Source organism: Prorops nasuta, unplaced genomic scaffold (genome assembly GCF_024137725.1).
Source record: "Prorops nasuta isolate Cenicafe-Biocafe unplaced genomic scaffold, Cenicafe_Pnas_1.2 PNAS00001, whole genome shotgun sequence".
NCBI lineage: Eukaryota > Metazoa > Arthropoda > Insecta > Hymenoptera > Bethylidae > Prorops > Prorops nasuta.
Window position 1 is genome coordinate 18,125,475 of NW_027116798.1, and position 18,206 is coordinate 18,143,680.

Below are 18,206 nucleotides of genomic sequence, written 5' to 3' on the forward strand. Positions count from 1 at the left end.
TAATGAGGAGGGTGCGGGTGTGCGGAGGAAGTGCCTTGGCTGTGGGGAGTGTGTGTGAGAGAGAGAGAGAGATCCCTCTCACCCTCTCTTTCTCTCTTAGTCTCTCACCCCACTCCCATCACCCTAGGGCTCGGATGGTAAATTATCCTACGGGTCCACTAATTCCCTAAGGCTTACCCCCTTCTTCCATGACCCTAGGGTCCGGATGATTAGCTATCCTAACAGTTACCCAGAGAACTTTTTTGTATTACAGTTGGTGGAGGAAAAAGTTTCATTTTTCTCCACTATGTGGCGATCATAAAAATTACTGGGACAGCTATACCGCAGCCCCCTCCCCCAAGCATCTTACAGACTGCCATTTTCTTTTTTTCTTAGGCCTGCCCTCGGAGAGTCTATTCTCCCTCTACATACTTATCCTAGACCCTCCCACTATTTTTCAACTATAGACCTGCAATTTAACTTGATTTTAAATTTTTTCTTAAACATTGAGCACTAGATAGATTTTATTCTTTTATGAGTTAGTAATAATTATAAAGTGCTTTTTTCATTTTTTTGTGTTTTTCTTGTTTGCTTTTACGGATTAAATTAAGGGAATAGGAGTAGGGGAAAAGAAAGAGACTTTTAAATAAAATTTATTATATAGTTAAAAACGAACATGAAACTTATATAAAAACTAATATACAATAATATTTAGCCCATTCAGCTAATAACAGCTTCTGAAACATAAAAAAATTATTAATATCAAGTAAATTCCGAGCATAATTTTTAATATTTACCTTTTATTTGTTTCCGCACCCACTTTGCGAAAACATCTACCTCCTATTTCACACAGGGGACAGGCTTTGGTGATTTTCGCGTAATTTTAATTTTATGCAGCTCACAAGGAATAATGTCAGTTTTTATATATTCAATTAAGAAATCGAATTTTGGACAATTAAAATTTTCTAAATTGACATTATTAATGTTCATTATATTTAATAAGGCCCGGTTCCCCAAGCCTTTTTTGATCTGGATTAAGTTAATTTTGCTATATTTTATGTCACATAGAATATAGCATAATTAACTTAATCCAGTTTAACCCTTTGCGGCACAGTGGCACGGTACGGTGCCACCTTTTTAAAAACAGTTTTTTACAATTTTGATGTAGTTTAAATTCAATTAAACCAATGCTTTTTGTTTTTTTATGATCGTGAGATGTTACACAATTAAAATCTATGCAAAAAAGGTATAAATTTGTTTGTTAATTTATTTGTAATAATCAATAAATTAAAAAAAGATCCTTTTTTTTTTAAAAAAAATCATTATTGAAGAAATGGGTAGCTATATTCGTAAGGAAAAAATGATACAGGGGTTTTCGGGGTCGCTGATTACGAATCTGATGTCAAAATTTAGAAATTCAAAATGGCGGATCCAAGATGGTGGACAAAAATTTCAATTATTACCGTATTTCAAAAAGAATTGGTATACAATAGTTTTCGGGGTCGCTGATTACGAATCTGATGTCAGAATTTAGAAATTCAAAATGGCGGATCCAAGATGGTGGACAAAAATTTAGATTATTACCGTATTTCAAAAAGAATTGGTATACAATAGTTTTCGGGGTCGCTGATTACGAATCTGATGTCAGAATTTAGAAATTCAAAATGGCGGATCCAAGATGGTGGACAAAAATTTAGATTATTACCGTATTTCAAAAAGAATTGGTATACAATAGTTTTCGGGGTCGCTGATTACGAATCTGATGTCAGAATTTAGAAATTGAAAATGGCGGATTCAAGATGGTGGACAAAAATTTAGATTATTACCGTATTTCAAAAAGAATTGGTATACAATAGTTTTCGGGGTCCCTGATTACGAATCTGATGTCAGAATGTAGAAATTCAAAATGGCGGATTCAAGATGGTGGACAAAAATTTAGATTATTTCCGTATTTCAAAAAAAATTGGTATACAACAATTTTCGGGGTCGCTGATTACGAATCTGAACTCAGATATTTGTGAAAAGTGATTTGGAATAATCAGAAATTCAGTATAGTAAAATAAATAAAGAAATCCGCTCTTAGCCTAACCCAGAGATACGAACGAGGACGTGGCGGTTATCATCTCCATTTTTTCCATTTTTTTTTTTTACTTTTTTCAGTATTTTTTTTTATTTTTATAATTTTTATTTTTATAATGTTTTTTATATTTATATAAATATTATTGTTTTTATTTTCAACATCATTTTCAAACAATTTCTCACAACTTTTTCATATTAATTTTTTTGTACTTATTCACGAATGATAGATCAAGAAGCAATTTCTGTCCGATTGTAGACATAAAGGTACATTGCACAAATTACACATCCAATGAGTCCGTGTATTATTTGTTTTTGAACTGCAATGTGTACATCGTCTCTTATTTTCAATATGTATAGGCATATGAGCTGATTGAAAACGCCTTTTTTCAATAGATACTTGTGGTTTTTGAGAACCGATAATTGAAGGCTGTCGCTTCCTTCCTTTTTTAGTTGGAACGGTTCTAGAAACTAATCCATCTACTAAATGTAGTCGAAACTTTTTCAAAGTCACAGACTTATCGGTATTTATTTTTTTATATATGATAAATGAATTTACAACCGCCACATCAATGAAATACCAAAATATTCTGTGCCACCATTTTTTAGATTTTCGATCAATTTTGTATGTGGATATCAAGCGGTCTGCGCTATCAACGAAACCCATGTATTTATTGTAATCAGAGCATATAACAGGACAATCTACTTTTACTAAAGTGCCATCTCTTTGCCTTCGATTTACAGTTGTGACTTCAGATGGATCATGGTAATTTGATAGAAAGTGTACACCTTTTTTATCCATCCACTTTATCCAACTAATACCAGTCTTGGATGTTCGAAAATCATATTGTCCACGTTCCATTTCTTTGTCAGATATTACAGATTTTGGTAGTCCAGCTCGATTAGACCGTACCGTTCCACAAGCGAATATGTTATCTTTCTTTAGTGAAATCAATAAGTCAACAGCAGTAAAAAAATTATCAAAATAGACGTGATGATTCTTGCCAACAAGTTCACGGGTCAGATCCTTGACAACGCGTGCTCCTAACTGTTTTTCACAACTTTCCGTTTTACCGGTATAGACTTGAAATTCACAAACGAAACTAGATTCATCTGCTCGAATCCAACATTTATATCCACGTTTTATCGGCTTAGCTGGTAAATATTGTTTTAGGCTACTACGACCTTTGAATTTTATCATAGACTCATCGATTGACTGATATTTACTTGGTTTCCAATATGTTTTGAAATTTTTTTCAAGACTATTTAGTAATGGCCTCAACTTATATAATTTATCGTAGTTCGGTTTACCTTTCTTAGGTTCTGTCCGATTATCAGAGATATGTAAATTACCTAAAATAAATCCAAAACGAACAACAGGCATCAATGATTGCATAAATGAATCATTCAATTTTGGATCAGATGACCAGTAATCACGATATGAAGGTAGTTTTTTTATTCCCATCATAATATTGATTCCTATAAAAATACGTAATTCATCTTTCGTTATCAATGTCGCATTAGGTTTATTGTTTTGTATATAAATATTTGTTTGTTGAACTATAATATCTAAAATATCTTCTGAAACAAGACATGAAAAAATTTCCAATGGAGATTTTACATTATCAGGGATATTTGGTCCAAAATCAGCTGTGAATGGTCCGCCTGTTCTCTCTTTTCCTTTTTTCGTCCATGTTTCATTGCCAGAATATTCTTGTTCATCTTCATCTAAATCATTCTCACTTTCATCCTCTTCTACATACTCATTTTCTACATCAATCAGATTATACTCATTCTCATCAATATCTGAGTCAGCAAGTCCATCTATAGACTCCCCATCACTAGGAATATCAGTAATTTCCATTTCAAAAGACAGATAATAAGCAATAATTTATTAACTTTAGGATTGAAGGAAGAAGAATAATAACACCACCAAAGGGCTGTGCACATCAAAATATCATCAATGAATTTTAAAAAGTGATACCAAATTTAGATACCCCAAATTATAAATGTATAATAAAAAATGAAAAGTATTTAAACCATCCCGTAACAGTTATATTGAGACACAAAAGATAAAAATAGACATAAAATTTGTATCAACAAGAAATCATAATTATGAAATTCTGAAAACAATACAATGAAAATAATACCCTCGGTAATACGCGGTAACTGAATAATAATAGTATATGATTCAGCATGTGTAATTTACTTGCATAGGTACGTGGAGAAAGCAACTACTTATAATATAGTAATACTAAATCTTCAATCAATAATTCAACATATTGCACTGAGTATTCTTATATACTTATATATCATTTACACAGTACCTATATACTTGGAAATGATTGTTTTGAGAAAAAATGAGGTAAAAACTATTTTCAATCACGAATTATCGAGGATCCATTGGATTAGCTACTCAAAACCCAGAAAAGAATATAAGCCACCCAAAATATCTGTCTCATACGTCCAAGTTCACCGCTACACTTCTGTAGAAATAAAATCGTTATTACAAGCATATGGGCACCACTAAAAATTCGAAATTACTAACTCCGATAGCTACATATCTAAACTTTGGAATGAATTATCGATCTAAAAAATCTCTGTACATTAGTTTTTACTGGAATTTGATATTATTTAAAAATTTTGTCCGTCAAATCTGATCGGCAATTTTGAATTTCTAACATTCTGACATCAGATTCGTAATAAGCGACCCCGAAAACTATTGTATACCAATTCTTTTTGAAATACGGTAATAATCTAAATTTTTGTCCACCATCTTGGATCCGCCATTTTGAATTTCTAAATTCTGACATCAGATTCGTAATCAGCGACCCCGAAAACTATTGTATACCAATTCTTTTTGAAATACGGTAATAATCTAAATTTTTGTCCACCATCTTGGATCCGCCATTTTGAATTTCTAAATTCTGACATCAGATTCGTAATCAGCGACCCCGAAAACTATTGTATACCAATTCTTTTTGAAATACGGTAATAATTGAAATTTTTGTCCACCATCTTGGATCCGCCATTTTGAATTTCTAAATTCTGACATCAGATTCGTAATCAGCGACCCCGAAAACTATTGTATACCAATTTTTACGAGAAACCGATTATGTAAAAAATGTGTGCCGCAAAGGGTTAAACAAGTTTTGTGGAATCGGGCCTAAGTCACGTTCGAAGTGTCCACCTTTATATGCAACCACTGGTTGCACACTGTCACGTTCAATGATTTTTAAAAAATCATATATTTCATGTTGTGAATATCTTTCATTTCCCGTATTTCCATATACAATTGCGTGCACATTATTAAATACAAAAGATGCAGTTTTCCGATCAGCAATACTTAAAGTGTTCATTGATCCATTAACTTTGAATGCACCATAATATGTTAAATTAGAGTTTATATTTTTAATTGCCACTTCTTTGTACACTATCTTCTTATTAACGATAAATCCATCCACATCTATTATGTGCGTGATATCTCTTAAATTATGCATAATGTCAGAGTACCTGAAGATTCTGTGACTAAAACTGAACTGAAGATTCTTTGGCTTAAACTGAACTGAAGACTACCCTATACGCTCCTCAAGATTTTTCAAATGCTGTAAGGGATGTGAAAAATTTGATCTGTGGTGGGAGGTGACTAACCAGACACTCTTAGAAACACCATTGGTCCAAAGAGAGAGAGAATAGTTAAGAGGATAGTGGGAGAATTGAAATACTTGGTTTGAAGAGAAAGGGAAAACTTTAGAGAAACAAAAAAAGAATATATTTAAAATAAAGGCAAAGTGTAATAAATTTAGTATAAAAAACGCTAACATGATGATCCCAACGTTCGTCGATTTTCAAGGCTTCCATTTAATGGATAAGACATTTATAATTAAAGAATTTGCAGTTTTACAAGAACTAAAAGTGCATCATATTTTATTTTTACCACCCTTTCCACATATTCGGTTAAGTGAAGAGGAGAGAAAGAAATCAGAGTAAGTATATTTTATAAAAAACAATAACGAATTATTATTTTCAATGAATAAGAAATTTCTTTTTCAGTTAAATCTTTTTCAATCATCATGACTTAAATTGGATGGATGGTTATTCACCATATTATAAATATAAAGATATTATAAAAAAATATGTATATGAAGATACGGTTTTTGTAAAGGGGGTGGAAAAGTTAAATTGGTTAAGGAATATTTGTGATTTAGAAATTAATAATGTAGATGAATATGTGTGGGGAAATTATAATTTAGAAGATGGATTATATAATTCACAACTTCCTATTTGCATGAATCATGAGGGTATATGCGCACTGAGAAATGTATATTATATGAAATATATGTATGAATCAAAAATCTAGAATATAGGTGTATTTTAAACTTGAATGCATTCTTTTACTTCAACCCGAAACCTGATCCGTAAAATATTTATGTTACTGAAGTGTCTCGGAGACTGATTATTTGAAGGACTCTCCATCTAAGATTTTTCATTAGTTTCACGCTGATCATTTAAACGGAAAGAACTACGATGTCGCTTCTAAATAGAGTTTTAAATAGCCAGGATGAATATCGTGAGTGGGTACGTGATTGTCGCGATTACATTAAAAAATTGAGATTTGCTAGCCGCAATGCACGTATAGGGGCAAGGCAGAAAATTTTTACGGAAATTGCTCAGATACAGTGCCTATTAATCAGAGCAGCAAGAGAAAAAAGTTATTCTTCAAATCACGCTCTTAAGAATGCTGATTTAAGAACTCAGCATGATTATAGCGAGTGGGTTTGCAAGTGTCGTGATTATATTCGAAATTTGAGAGAATCCAACCGGAATGCAACTCCAGATGCTATACAGAAAAATCTTGCAGAAATAAAATGTATTCGAAAGTTACTTCTCTATGCGGCGACAAATAAAAATTCAATTGGAGCGGGCATTAATGTGAAAAAGCTTATTTGGAAAGATCTTGATTCATCATTTAAAATTCGAATGTGTAGTGGAATGATAGTAAATACTAATTATATCGAACCACATGAATTTCTATTGGCAGCATCAGAAATGCTGCAATCCTACATTAACAAAGTATTCAGTAAAGTAAGCGCTGTTAAGATAATTATGGTAATCAACGGACAATTTATTTGCAAGGAAATTAGTGATATCAAACATATTTCCACAAAAAATGTGATTTTATTCAAGACTGATACTTTTAGTAATTGGTATAAAACATACGTCATAGATAAAATTTTAACAAAATTAGGTGAATTTCAAGAGCGTGATGGTGGGTGGACTTTGGAAAAAATATTAAATTTAATTGTGAATATTAATCAGTGTAATCCACTACATGCGGGCTGTGGAATCGACCTTCCAAAATATATTAAGAACAAACATTGTGACGCTACTCTCTATCTCAAGGGATAGTGTAGAAGGGGAGGGAGGAGTGATCCCTCACCGATCGCGTTCGCGTCCCAATAGGCGACTTCCTACAAGACCCGGGCGCCTTCGATGTAATTATTTTATAATTCCCGAATATTTATTGATACAGAGGGGGTTCTAACCCTCGTACGCGAATATAGGGAAGGGGGTGCTAATACACTAAATCCTCAACTTTGGTTAAACTCTCTTTATTATAAATTCCGTGCTCAATACAATATCTGGTCCTCCTTACACGGTATCAGTATGTTACGCGAGGTCTTAAATGTGGACGCGGCTGAAGCCCTGATGACGTAGTAGCTAGCCCCGCGCTCGAGCCACTAGTTGGCGTTCGCGGCGGTCCCCACCGAGTCGGGCAGTATTCGCGCGCCATCGGCGGATTCCTAGGCTAACCACGACGCGACGTTGGGCTTAGAGCACATTTATTAACTTAATGCCTTACGCAGGCAGCCCTACGCGTGATCTTACGTTACGGGACACGTAAGGTCAATTTACGGCAAAGCACATACATCAACGTAACGCAAGTCGGCAAGGCAGAACGAAACAGAGAGGAGAGCAAACTGGACTCAATTCGTGAGGACATCGACCATTTTGTCCGATTAATTTTTATAATTTTTAGAATTTTAATTGAAACAGTAAGTATAGAGAATAACAATGCATATATTTGTATTCTTTTTTTATTAACAAGTTTAAAAATTTCCGATTGTGACTGATATTAAAATAATAAACTATCATTTTATTAGAGCTTTATATTGTAGAATAAAAAATTGATCATGCATATTCCTCAACTAATGTAAATTGGGCTTCTACTAACAGTGACTTAGATAATGATAATGCAAATGAAATTGATGATGATTTAAAAATAACTGAAAATGTTGGCGATAATTACCTCATTGATTTATAAAGAGAGCGTAAATTTTTATATGACAAGAGTCACAGAGAGTTTAAAGATGTATTTTTAAAAGAAAATGCATGGTCTGAAATTTCAACAATAATGAAAGAGAAACAATCTTGTGAGTATATATAACTTTAAATATCTAATCTCTCTCTCTCTCTCTCTCTCTCTCTCTCTCTCTCTCTCTCTCTACTGATTCTTATATTTACATTTTTTGAAATTATTTAATTAGGTGATTACTGGACATCAGATTATTGCCAAAAACGAATCCGAACATTAAGGGAGAAGTACAGCCGATTGCAGAAAAAGTATATTAAAAGTGGAAGTGGAGCCATGAAAGAATAAAAATGCTCACTAGTGAAACAATTCTCCTTTCTAGATCCATATATTCAAAGACGGAGGTGATTATATAATGTTTATTTTACTTTGCATTCCATTTGTACTATAATTGAGTAAAATGCATTTTTTTTAGATCATATTGTAATGTAAAAAGTGTTGATAAAAGGTCAGATATTTTAGAGGATTTAGAGCAATTAAATAAGATTTCACCAAATGACGAAAATGATACATACATTAGGAAGAAGTTGCTGGAAAAGAACAAAGAAACTAAAAACAATAAAATTAAAAGTGATGAAGAACAAATTTTGGGAGCCATATCTGATCTCACTAATATTTTATCTGTAGATTCTTCAGAAATCATTCCAAAGTCATGTGAATCTGCATTTGGTGATTATATTGCATTAGAATTACAGAGGTACAATGAGCCTGAACGATCAATTAAAAAACAGAAGTTAATGCAGGTTTTATTCTCTCCGGTGGATAAAATGTAAATTTACATGCTATTTTACTTTGCATCATATGAGAGAGCCAATAATATTGCAGTTACAATGATAAAAATTTTCCATGATGTTCTTTATAGTTTAATTATTTTGTTGTCATGCAGTAACATAATAATGTAAGGTTAAGTTAAAAGAAATATTATGTTTTCATTTATTCATTTTATTGAATTTGTTAAAGAAAGAAATTATTTTTTTTTTATAGTAAGTAAATATATTTTTTATGAATTAAACAGTAGTAAAAACATTCTTTTATATGTAGGTTTACTTCTAATAAAGTTATTTTCAAAAATGAAAAAGTTTAACCAAAGACTGCATCTTGTTTTATAATTTTATTATACAACTGTCAGTAAGTATATGATATGTGTATAAGAGAGCATTGTTGATATCAAGAGGTAGAGAGCATATGAACCAGTTGTTCAGCTTCTACTAGGATTTAACAAATTTTATTTAATTTAAACATGACAATAATATAAGTTTGTAATGTAAAAACATTTCAAATACGTTTCATATGCAATAAGGTTAAACTTTTTTTTATTATAATTTGTAAGAAATTCAATTAAATTGATGCAGCAATATCGCTTTGCCTTTTAAAATAGTTCTACTTTTCCAGTATTTTCTTCCTAATTACAGTAAAAAAAATAAATTGTGCAATAATAATAAGAATGTAATTATTAATTAAAAAGATTGTTTTGTACATTATTGTTTATTTCCCTAAAAAATTCATATCATATACAAATTTTTGGTATATAATTAACAAAAGCAATTAATCTTATTATGCTGAATAAACAAATAGATAAGAAATTTGAAATGTATAGGCTTGTTTTCCTTAATTTTCAATCATTTTTAAAAACAAGACCACATTGAATGTCTTATCCATTGGTTTTAAAAATTAATATTAATTTAATATTCTGAATATTGTCCTGGATGAATATAATCTGTTTGGAAACTTACACTACCACTAGAGTTTAAATATTGACAGAGAATATCTCTTTGATTTATTGCTGCTGTAACATTGCTATCATAATGGTGACGTGTATTAATAATCCATTCATATCTCTCATCGCTTCGAAATTGCCAATTTTGGCTATAATTCTTTAAATGATCATTTTGCTCTTCTCGCATTATATAATTATGTAAGCAAACTGAGGTAAGTATTAAATACTCGGTAGTCTGTGGAAGTAGGCATATAGGCGTATGGAAAACTCTCCAACGATTAGCAAAAATACCGAATGCACTTTCTATGGTCCTTCGGGCTCTAGAAAGTCTATAGTTATATATCTTTTGCTCTTTAGACAAGTTATTCCCTGAATACGGTTTCATTAAATTTGAAGATAATGGGAAAGCAGAATCTGCTAGAAAATATCCAGGTAAAAGATTATCGCTATTAGGCAAACGACCTAAAGTTATAGGCAAATGCAATTGATTATTTTTTAAACTTTTTCCTATATTACTGCATTCGAAAATTCCTCCATCACTATTTCCGCCATACGCACCTATATCTACTAAAGTGAATCTGTACAAATCATCTGATGCAGCCATCAAAACAATACTAAATTGTTTTTTGTAATTAAAAAATAAGGACCCAGAATTTGGAGGGCACCTCAGTAAAATATGTTTCCCATGTATAGCTCCAAAACAATTAGGCATATTCCAGCGTCTCCAAAATCCTTCAACAATATCCTTCCATTCATATTCAGTTGGGCATGTTAAATATATATCTTTGAATCCTTTTGATATTGCTATAGATGTTTCTTTAATTATCTTTCTAATCGTTGTGTTACGTCCTGAATTGTGTGGTAAACTCAGGAACAGTTTTTTTTGTGGGCTCCAATGTCCGCTGCCTACCAGCTGGTAGTAGTTGTAGGAAATTCGATGGAGGATTTTTGTATGGAGGGATAACACTTAGTTGAGCAGACTTCGATGATTTTTAATGGTTTTTATTTATTAACTGTAACAAATATATATGAGGGTTTTCCAAGACTGTTCTAGTTGAAGGTACAATTAGCACTGTCTTAAAAGCTAATCGAATTAGTCGACGCCGGGTTCTGGATCGTGATCCAGGGAGATGGCTAAGCCAATCAAAACATTTATAAAATGAATTCATCCTATCTTTGACCAATAAGAATTAAAGCATCTTAGAGTGAGTGGGAGGTAGAATTCTCTCACGGACTTACAGTCGCACGATGCAAGATGCAAACGTAGGCAAAGATAAGGTCCCGGCGACGGTGCCTGCAGATTCTGGCATATGGGATCACATTCAATTATCCTATTTCTTTTAATAAAATAATTTTAATTTTTAGGGATTAATTGGTTAGGGACGTAACAGTTGATTGACCCACACGGAACGAAAAAGCTAAACTGGAGGTAGAATTTCCCGTCGAAAGATATCTGTATAATAAAATAAATATTCTTTAATACACATGAATTTTAATAACTATTTCATTAGCAATTTCATAAATAATTTAGTATGTGCGTACAAGATGTTTCTCTAACGGTGATGCATACAATTGTTATATTTGACTATAGCAAAATATATATTATGCAATTACTGTAAACATTATCATACCATTTAAAAAAATCTTAATCATTTATTTTTATTGGAAATTATAATTTAAATAATCTCATTATTCATTTAGTATTTTTTTTGCAGTTAACCTCACTTATTATAGTTTTAATATACAGCTTATATTAATTGTAACATAATTATATTGATATAATCAAATAACGCGGAAGTTCCTGAATACCACTGTTAGATATAAACTCTCTGTAAATTTACCTTATTGTAATAATGAGTCTTTCTTCTGGGGAAAGTGCTTTTTTAGTTTTCTTCTTTAAAAAAGGATTCAGAAGGTGTAACAGTCCTTCGAAATGTTTCAGACCCATTCTCGTATATTTAAAAAACAATGTATCATCTTTCTTTAATTCTTGAAAAAGATTATGGAATTCGCCTTGCTGTTTTCTTAATTGATTGATTGGCCTTATAGCGAATCTTGTATTTTGCCACAGTTTATGAACTTTCCTTTTTTTTAATTTTAAGTAAGAAAGTATTATAATATTCAAAAGTAAGACTTTTACTTTGCAAGATCGTCTGTTCATCATATTATCTTAATAAATATTTATACAATGGACAAAATGGTCAATGTCCTCACGAATTGAGTCCAGTTTGCTCTCCTCTCTGTTTCGTTCTGCCTTGCCGACTTGCGTTACGTTGATGTATGTGCTTTGCCGTAAGTTGACCTTACGTGTCCCGTAACGTAAGATCACGCGTAGGGCTGCGTAAGGCATTAAGTTAATAAATGTGCTCTAAGCCTTACGCGGATAAGTCCCTATACTCGCGCGTGCGCGTCACTCGACGGTTATTCGCGCTTATTCTGTTCTCGCGTACTCAAGCACAACAACGACCCGGATTGTTTACGTCTAGGATTCTAAGGTCGCGAGTCCTCACGATGAGTATACTAAGTCCGCGGCCTTGAACCGACTTACGGGAACGTTCCTGTCAACGGTCAAACTCACAACGAATCGATGTAATCGCGAACCCTTTTACTAATTCTCGCTTTCACGTAATATGACGTTCGTTACAGGTCCGACGGAATGACCACTCCGCTAGGTTGCCCGCTTACCCGTGACAGGTGAGCAGGGCCAGCGGTTCCCTATAAAACCGTTCGGTGCTACGAGCCCTAAAGCCCTAGCACACCCCGGAACGTCACTGGACGTTATCACAGAACGAATAATCACCCTAATTTCTGCTTACAATTGGCTGGCTCTCTTCTTTACCTCTCTCTCGTCTCTCTCTCTCTCTCTCTCTCTCTCTCTCTCTCTCTCACTTTCTCTTTCTCGCCCTTGACACTGGCCCGAAGGGCTGGTAGGCTCCGCTGTCCGGTATGGGTTCGCGGCAAGATGGCAGTCGTTGCACTTCTATCTGCACTGTTTCTACTTCGCTGCGGCGGCTGCTACCTTGCTGCGGCTTATTTCCAGCGGCGGGGTTTCTTAACAACACTGTTCCTATGAACCTCCAAACTACGTGTGTTGGGGCAGTCCGCGGAAGCAGGTAAGGCCCTGCGCCTGTCCCGCCGCTGCCGCCCTACACCCATCGCGCAATACTAGGAAGCCGACAAGTTATCGATCCCCGATCAATAACTCATCGGTTGATAACTTCCTAGTTCGCATACGACCCGCTTATCTAGCGCTTGATATTAGCAAAGCGCTAGATGGCAGCTATTGTAACGCTGCGGGAACGCAACGGTAAAACATGCAGTGATAAACATACAGAGTGATGATAATACATGTTTTGCATGGGCTGTAACGGCTGCACTCTAATCGACAATTTCAACTAAACACTCACAACGACAATCTTCATACCCCCATTTTAAATCTATTTTTAACGTTAGAAGTATAACATTTCCAACCACATTAAGACAGATACCTAAATTTGAAGAAGATAATGATGTGTCGATTACTGTTTTCACCATGGTGGATGAGCAAGAAGGGCAGGAGAATAAAATTATTGCACCTCTTCAACTCACAAAATGCGAGAAATCGAGACATGCGAATCTTCTTCTTCTCGAACATCAAGGTGCAGCACATTTTTTATGTATCAGGAATCTTTCTCGCTTGCTAAATAAACAACTGACTCGAAAAAAACGATCTCATCTTATTTGTAATCGGTTTGTTATACTGTTTTTATTTTAATATAATTTTTTTTAATGTTTATATACTAATATAATTTTTTCTCTTAGATGTTTACACTATTTCTTCAATGAGGATAAACTTCAATATCATAAACGTGATTTGAGTCAGCTCAATATAAACGTCCGTATACTGCTACCTGAAGAGGACCGTTGGGTGTCCTTTAAAAATGACAAGAACAATGAAAGGACCCCATTCGTCGTATATGCAGACATTGAATGTTTATTAGAAAAAGTGAATGAAACGAGCGGTAATAGTAGTATTTATCAAAAACATTTACCCTTTAGTGTAGGATATTATTTTAAAAGCGTTCGTGATTCATCGCTCTCAACCTATAAATCATATCGTGGACTCGAGTGTATAGAATGGTTTGTGCGAGAACTCGATAAAACTGCTAGCATAGCGAGCGAAAAACTAAAGACTGCAGTGCCTATGAGAACGCTAAGTATTAGCGAAAATTTTCGTCATAACAATGATCCCGACTGTCATATATGTAAAAAGCCATTTCTTCCAAATCAAATACGTGTTCGCGATCATGATCATTTAACAGATAAATATAGAGGACCCTCTCACAGCAATTGTAATTTAAACTATAAAGATTCACACGTTAGTCCAGCAATTTTTCATAATTTATCTAATTACGATGCACATTTCATCTTCAATGCGATCGCTAACATGTATGAGGCTTCAGTATACCTGCTACCTGTACATAAGGAAAAGTATATTTCATTTATAAATACATACGGAAATATAATATTCAGCTCAGGTTTATTGATTCATTTAAATTTCTAGCATCAAGTTTAGACAAATTGAGCTCATATTTGGAGAGATCTCAATTGAAAAACTTAGAGTCAGAATTTTCGAATTTAAATACGGAACAATTTAATCTACTAACAAGAAAAGGTATTTTTCCTTATGATTACGTAGATAATCTGAATCGTCTGGAAGAAAATGCTTTACCGCCTCGCGAGTTATTCTATAACAAATTAACTGACAGTAATATTAGTGAAGAGGCACATAATCATGCTAAGGAAGTATGGATCAATTTTCAAATACAAACACTTGGGGAGTACAGTGATGTCTATTTAAAAACTGACGTATTATTACTGACAGACGTTTTTGAAAATTTTCGCGGTAGCTGCATGGAAAATTATAATTTGGATCCTGCACATTATTTCACACTCCCAGGCTTCACTTGGGATGCAATGCTTAAATATACTGGAATAAAATTGGAACTTTTCACTGATGTTGAAATGTTGCTTTTCGTAAAACGCGGAATACGTGGTGGTTTGAGTCAGTGCTGTCACCGCTATGAAAAAGCAAACAATCGGTATATGAATGATTATGACTCAACAAAACCAAGCAAATATTTAATGTACTATGATGTAAATAATCTATAAGGATGGGCAATGTGTCAAGCTCTACCTTGTAAGGTTATTCCCGTCAGTGCGAGGAGCCACTCACACTACGGGTTTTCCCATTACCTTCGCCCGTCCTTATTCATCGGTATCAGGGCGCCAGTTGGTCAGTTGGGTGGCCAACAACCCTACGTTATCAGTTGGGTCCTTCGACCCCATTCTTCATGCATCTCATACGGCCCTGCGGCCATGCATTCGGACGGTAGCGGTAGCCAGGGTCGCTCAGTATGATAGGTCGTGGAGAGAGGGGAGGGTTCCTTACGGAAGTCCGAGCCTCGCAGACCTATCTGCTGAGGGGCATACATTTATCCCTCACCACCCACACACACAGGTGGTGGTGAGGAGTGCGGGAACATGCGGTATCATTTGCCAAGCATAGAGTTTGCCAGGAGCGGACCACCACGGAGGCAATGTTCGCGGTCCGTCCAGCCATAGCGCAAGCCTATGGGATTATGGAGGGCACCGGGACACATTCCAACGGGCTAACTACGCCCCTGCACAACCCACTATGCATTGGCCGGTAACCAGTCGTGACGTACGTGCAGGCTGGCCTATAGCACACGCCTCACGTACGCAAACCGACCCATGGCTGTCTGAGTGCGGCGTCACGCACTCACCAGCACGCACGGACACATCAGCACGGTCCCATGGTCGCGTTCCGACTGCCTGCTTGACGCGCGTAACCAGCGTTCAAGCCAGACTCGATGATCTATTTCCCCTCCTCGTGGGGACTTATGGAAACTGTCATTCCTTTAGGACTCCCCGAGACCGCTTCTCCTTATATCAGGTTGCCTGGGTTGTTTGGCATGGCCCTGCCTTAGTTCTCAGGACAACCTGGACATCGTTTACTGGAGCGCCGGTCTTTTCATCCGGGCCTCTGCCTGTCAATGGGGTCTATCCTTGACGTTAGCTATAATCCACTCGTGAGCCTATCTCACGAGTCGGTAACGTAGGGATTAATAATATCCACTGTTGGTAGCTTTCATACTTTTTATTCGGTATCTTGCATACGTAACGGGGAACTTTGTTACAAATTATATCGAATAATTAGATGGGATACGTCGAGACAAGAAAAACAAGCCTTCGCATAGCTCTCTACGATGCTCCGTTCGCGAGATATGAATTTTTTAAGTATTTGTTGGTTAAACAATTTGTAGCTTAACTAATGGATTTCTCAGCTTGTAGAAGTCGGATTGGGACAAGACTAGTCTCGTTGGACTCGTCTTGGTGCATATTTTCATCCTGCACCAAACAATATGGTCATGCAATTATATCGCATAATTGGATGGGATACGTCGAGACAAGAAAAACAAGAGTTGCATAGCTCTCTACGATGCTCCGTTCGCGAGATATGAATTTTTTAAATATTTGTTGGTTAAACAATTTGTAGCTTAACTAATGGATTTCTCAGCTTGTAGAAATCGGATTGGGACAAGCCTAGTCTCGTTGGACTCGTCTTGGTGCATATTTTCATCCTGCGCCAAAAAATATGGTCATGCAATTATATCGCATAATTAGATGGGATACGTCGAGACAAGAAAAACAAGCCTTCGCATAGCTCTCTACTATAATCCGTTCGCGAGATATGAATTTTTTAAGTATTTGTTGGTAAAACAATTTCTAGCTTAACTAATGGATTTCTCAGCTTGTAGAAGTCGGACTGGGACAAGACTAGTCTCGTTGGACTCGTCTTGGTGCATATTTTCATCCTGCGCCAAAAAATATGGTCATGCAATCATATCGCATAATTGGATGGGATACGTCGAGACAAGAAAAACAAGCCTTCGTATAGCTCTCTACGATGCTCCGTTCGCGAGATATGAATTTTTTAAGTATTTGTTGGTTAAACAATTTGTAGCTTAACTAATGGATTTCTCAGCTTGTAGAAATCGGATTGGGACAAGACTAGTCTCGTTGGACTCGTCTTGGTGCATATTTTCATCCTGCGCCAAAAAATATGGTCATGCAATTATATCGCATAATTAGATGGGATACGTCGAGACAAGAAAAACAAGCCTTCGCATAGCTCTCTACTATAATCCGTTCGCGAGATATGAATTTTTTAAGTATTTGTTGGTTAAACAATTTCTAGCTTAACTAATGGATTTCTCAGCTTGTAGAAGTCGGATTGGGACAAGACTAGTCTCGTTGGACTCGTCTTGGTGCATATTTTCATCCTGCGCCAAAAAATATGGTCATGCAATCATATCGCATAATTGGATGGGATACGTCGAGACAAGAAAAACAAGCCTTCGCATAGCTCTCTACGATGCTCCGTTCGCGAGATATGAATTTGTTAAGTATTTGTTGGTTAAACAATTTGTAGCTTAACTAATGGATTTCTCAGCTTGTAGAAGTCGGATTGAGACAAGACTAGTCTCGTTGGACTCGTCTTGGTGCATATTTTCATCCTGCACCAAAAAATATGGTCATGCAATTTTATCGCATAATTAGATGGGATACGTCGAGACAAGAAAAACAAGCCTTCGCATAGCTCTCTACTATAATCCGTTCGCGAGATATGAATTTTTTAAGTATTTGTTGGTTAAACAATTTGTAGCTTAACTAATGGATTTCTCAGCTTGTAGAAGTCGGATTGGGACAAGACTAGTCTCGTTGGACTCGTCTTGGTGCATATTTTCATCCTGCACCAAAAAATATGGTCATGCAATTTTATCGCATAATTAGATGGGATACGTCGAGACAAGAAAAACAAGCCTTCGCATAGCTCTCTACTATAATCCGTTCGCGAGATATGAATTTTTTAAGTATTTGTTGGTTAAACAATTTGTAGCTTAACTAATGGATTTCTCAGCTTGTAGAAATCGGATTGGGACAAGACTAGTCTCGTTGGACTCGTCTTGGTGCATATTTTCATCCTGCGCCAAAAAA

The 18,206-nt window shown here is 35.2% G+C and overlaps 2 protein-coding genes across 2 annotated transcripts; both read right to left on the reverse strand.

Moving 5' to 3' along the window:
- Positions 1–429: 429 nt before the first annotated feature.
- LOC136773730 (piggyBac transposable element-derived protein 4-like) lies at positions 430–3,919 on the reverse strand. Its single transcript, XM_066727628.1, has 5 exons — positions 2,341–3,919; positions 1,080–1,212; positions 882–1,027; positions 777–840; positions 430–448 (listed from the first exon to the last, which is right to left on the reverse strand). The coding sequence occupies exons 1-5, from the start codon at positions 3,917–3,919 to the stop codon at positions 430–432; spliced, it is 1,941 nt and encodes a 646-aa protein (XP_066583725.1).
- A 6,191-nt stretch (positions 3,920–10,110) lies between these two features.
- On the reverse strand, positions 10,111–10,869 carry LOC136773736 (uncharacterized). The gene has a single exon (XM_066727642.1). The coding sequence runs from the start codon at positions 10,855–10,857 to the stop codon at positions 10,111–10,113; it is 747 nt and encodes a 248-aa protein (XP_066583739.1). The 5' UTR covers positions 10,858–10,869.
- Positions 10,870–18,206: the final 7,337 nt, after the last annotated feature.

Excerpts from the sequence above, each read along its gene's own strand:
- LOC136773730 (XM_066727628.1), bottom strand. The coding sequence starts at position 3,919 with ATGGAAATTACTGATATTCCTAGTGATGGGGAGTCTATAGATGGACTT. Across the intron at positions 1,213-2,340 it reads TACACGGACTCATTGGATGT|ATTTTAATTGTGTAACATCT; the intron begins GTAATTTGTGCA and ends TTTTTTGCATAG. Across the intron at positions 841-881 it reads AAAAACTGACATTATTCCTT|CCTGTCCCCTGTGTGAAATA; the intron begins GTGAGCTGCATA and ends AAATCACCAAAG.
- LOC136773736 (XM_066727642.1), bottom strand. The coding sequence starts at position 10,857 with ATGCCTAATTGTTTTGGAGCTATACATGGGAAACATATTTTACTGAGG.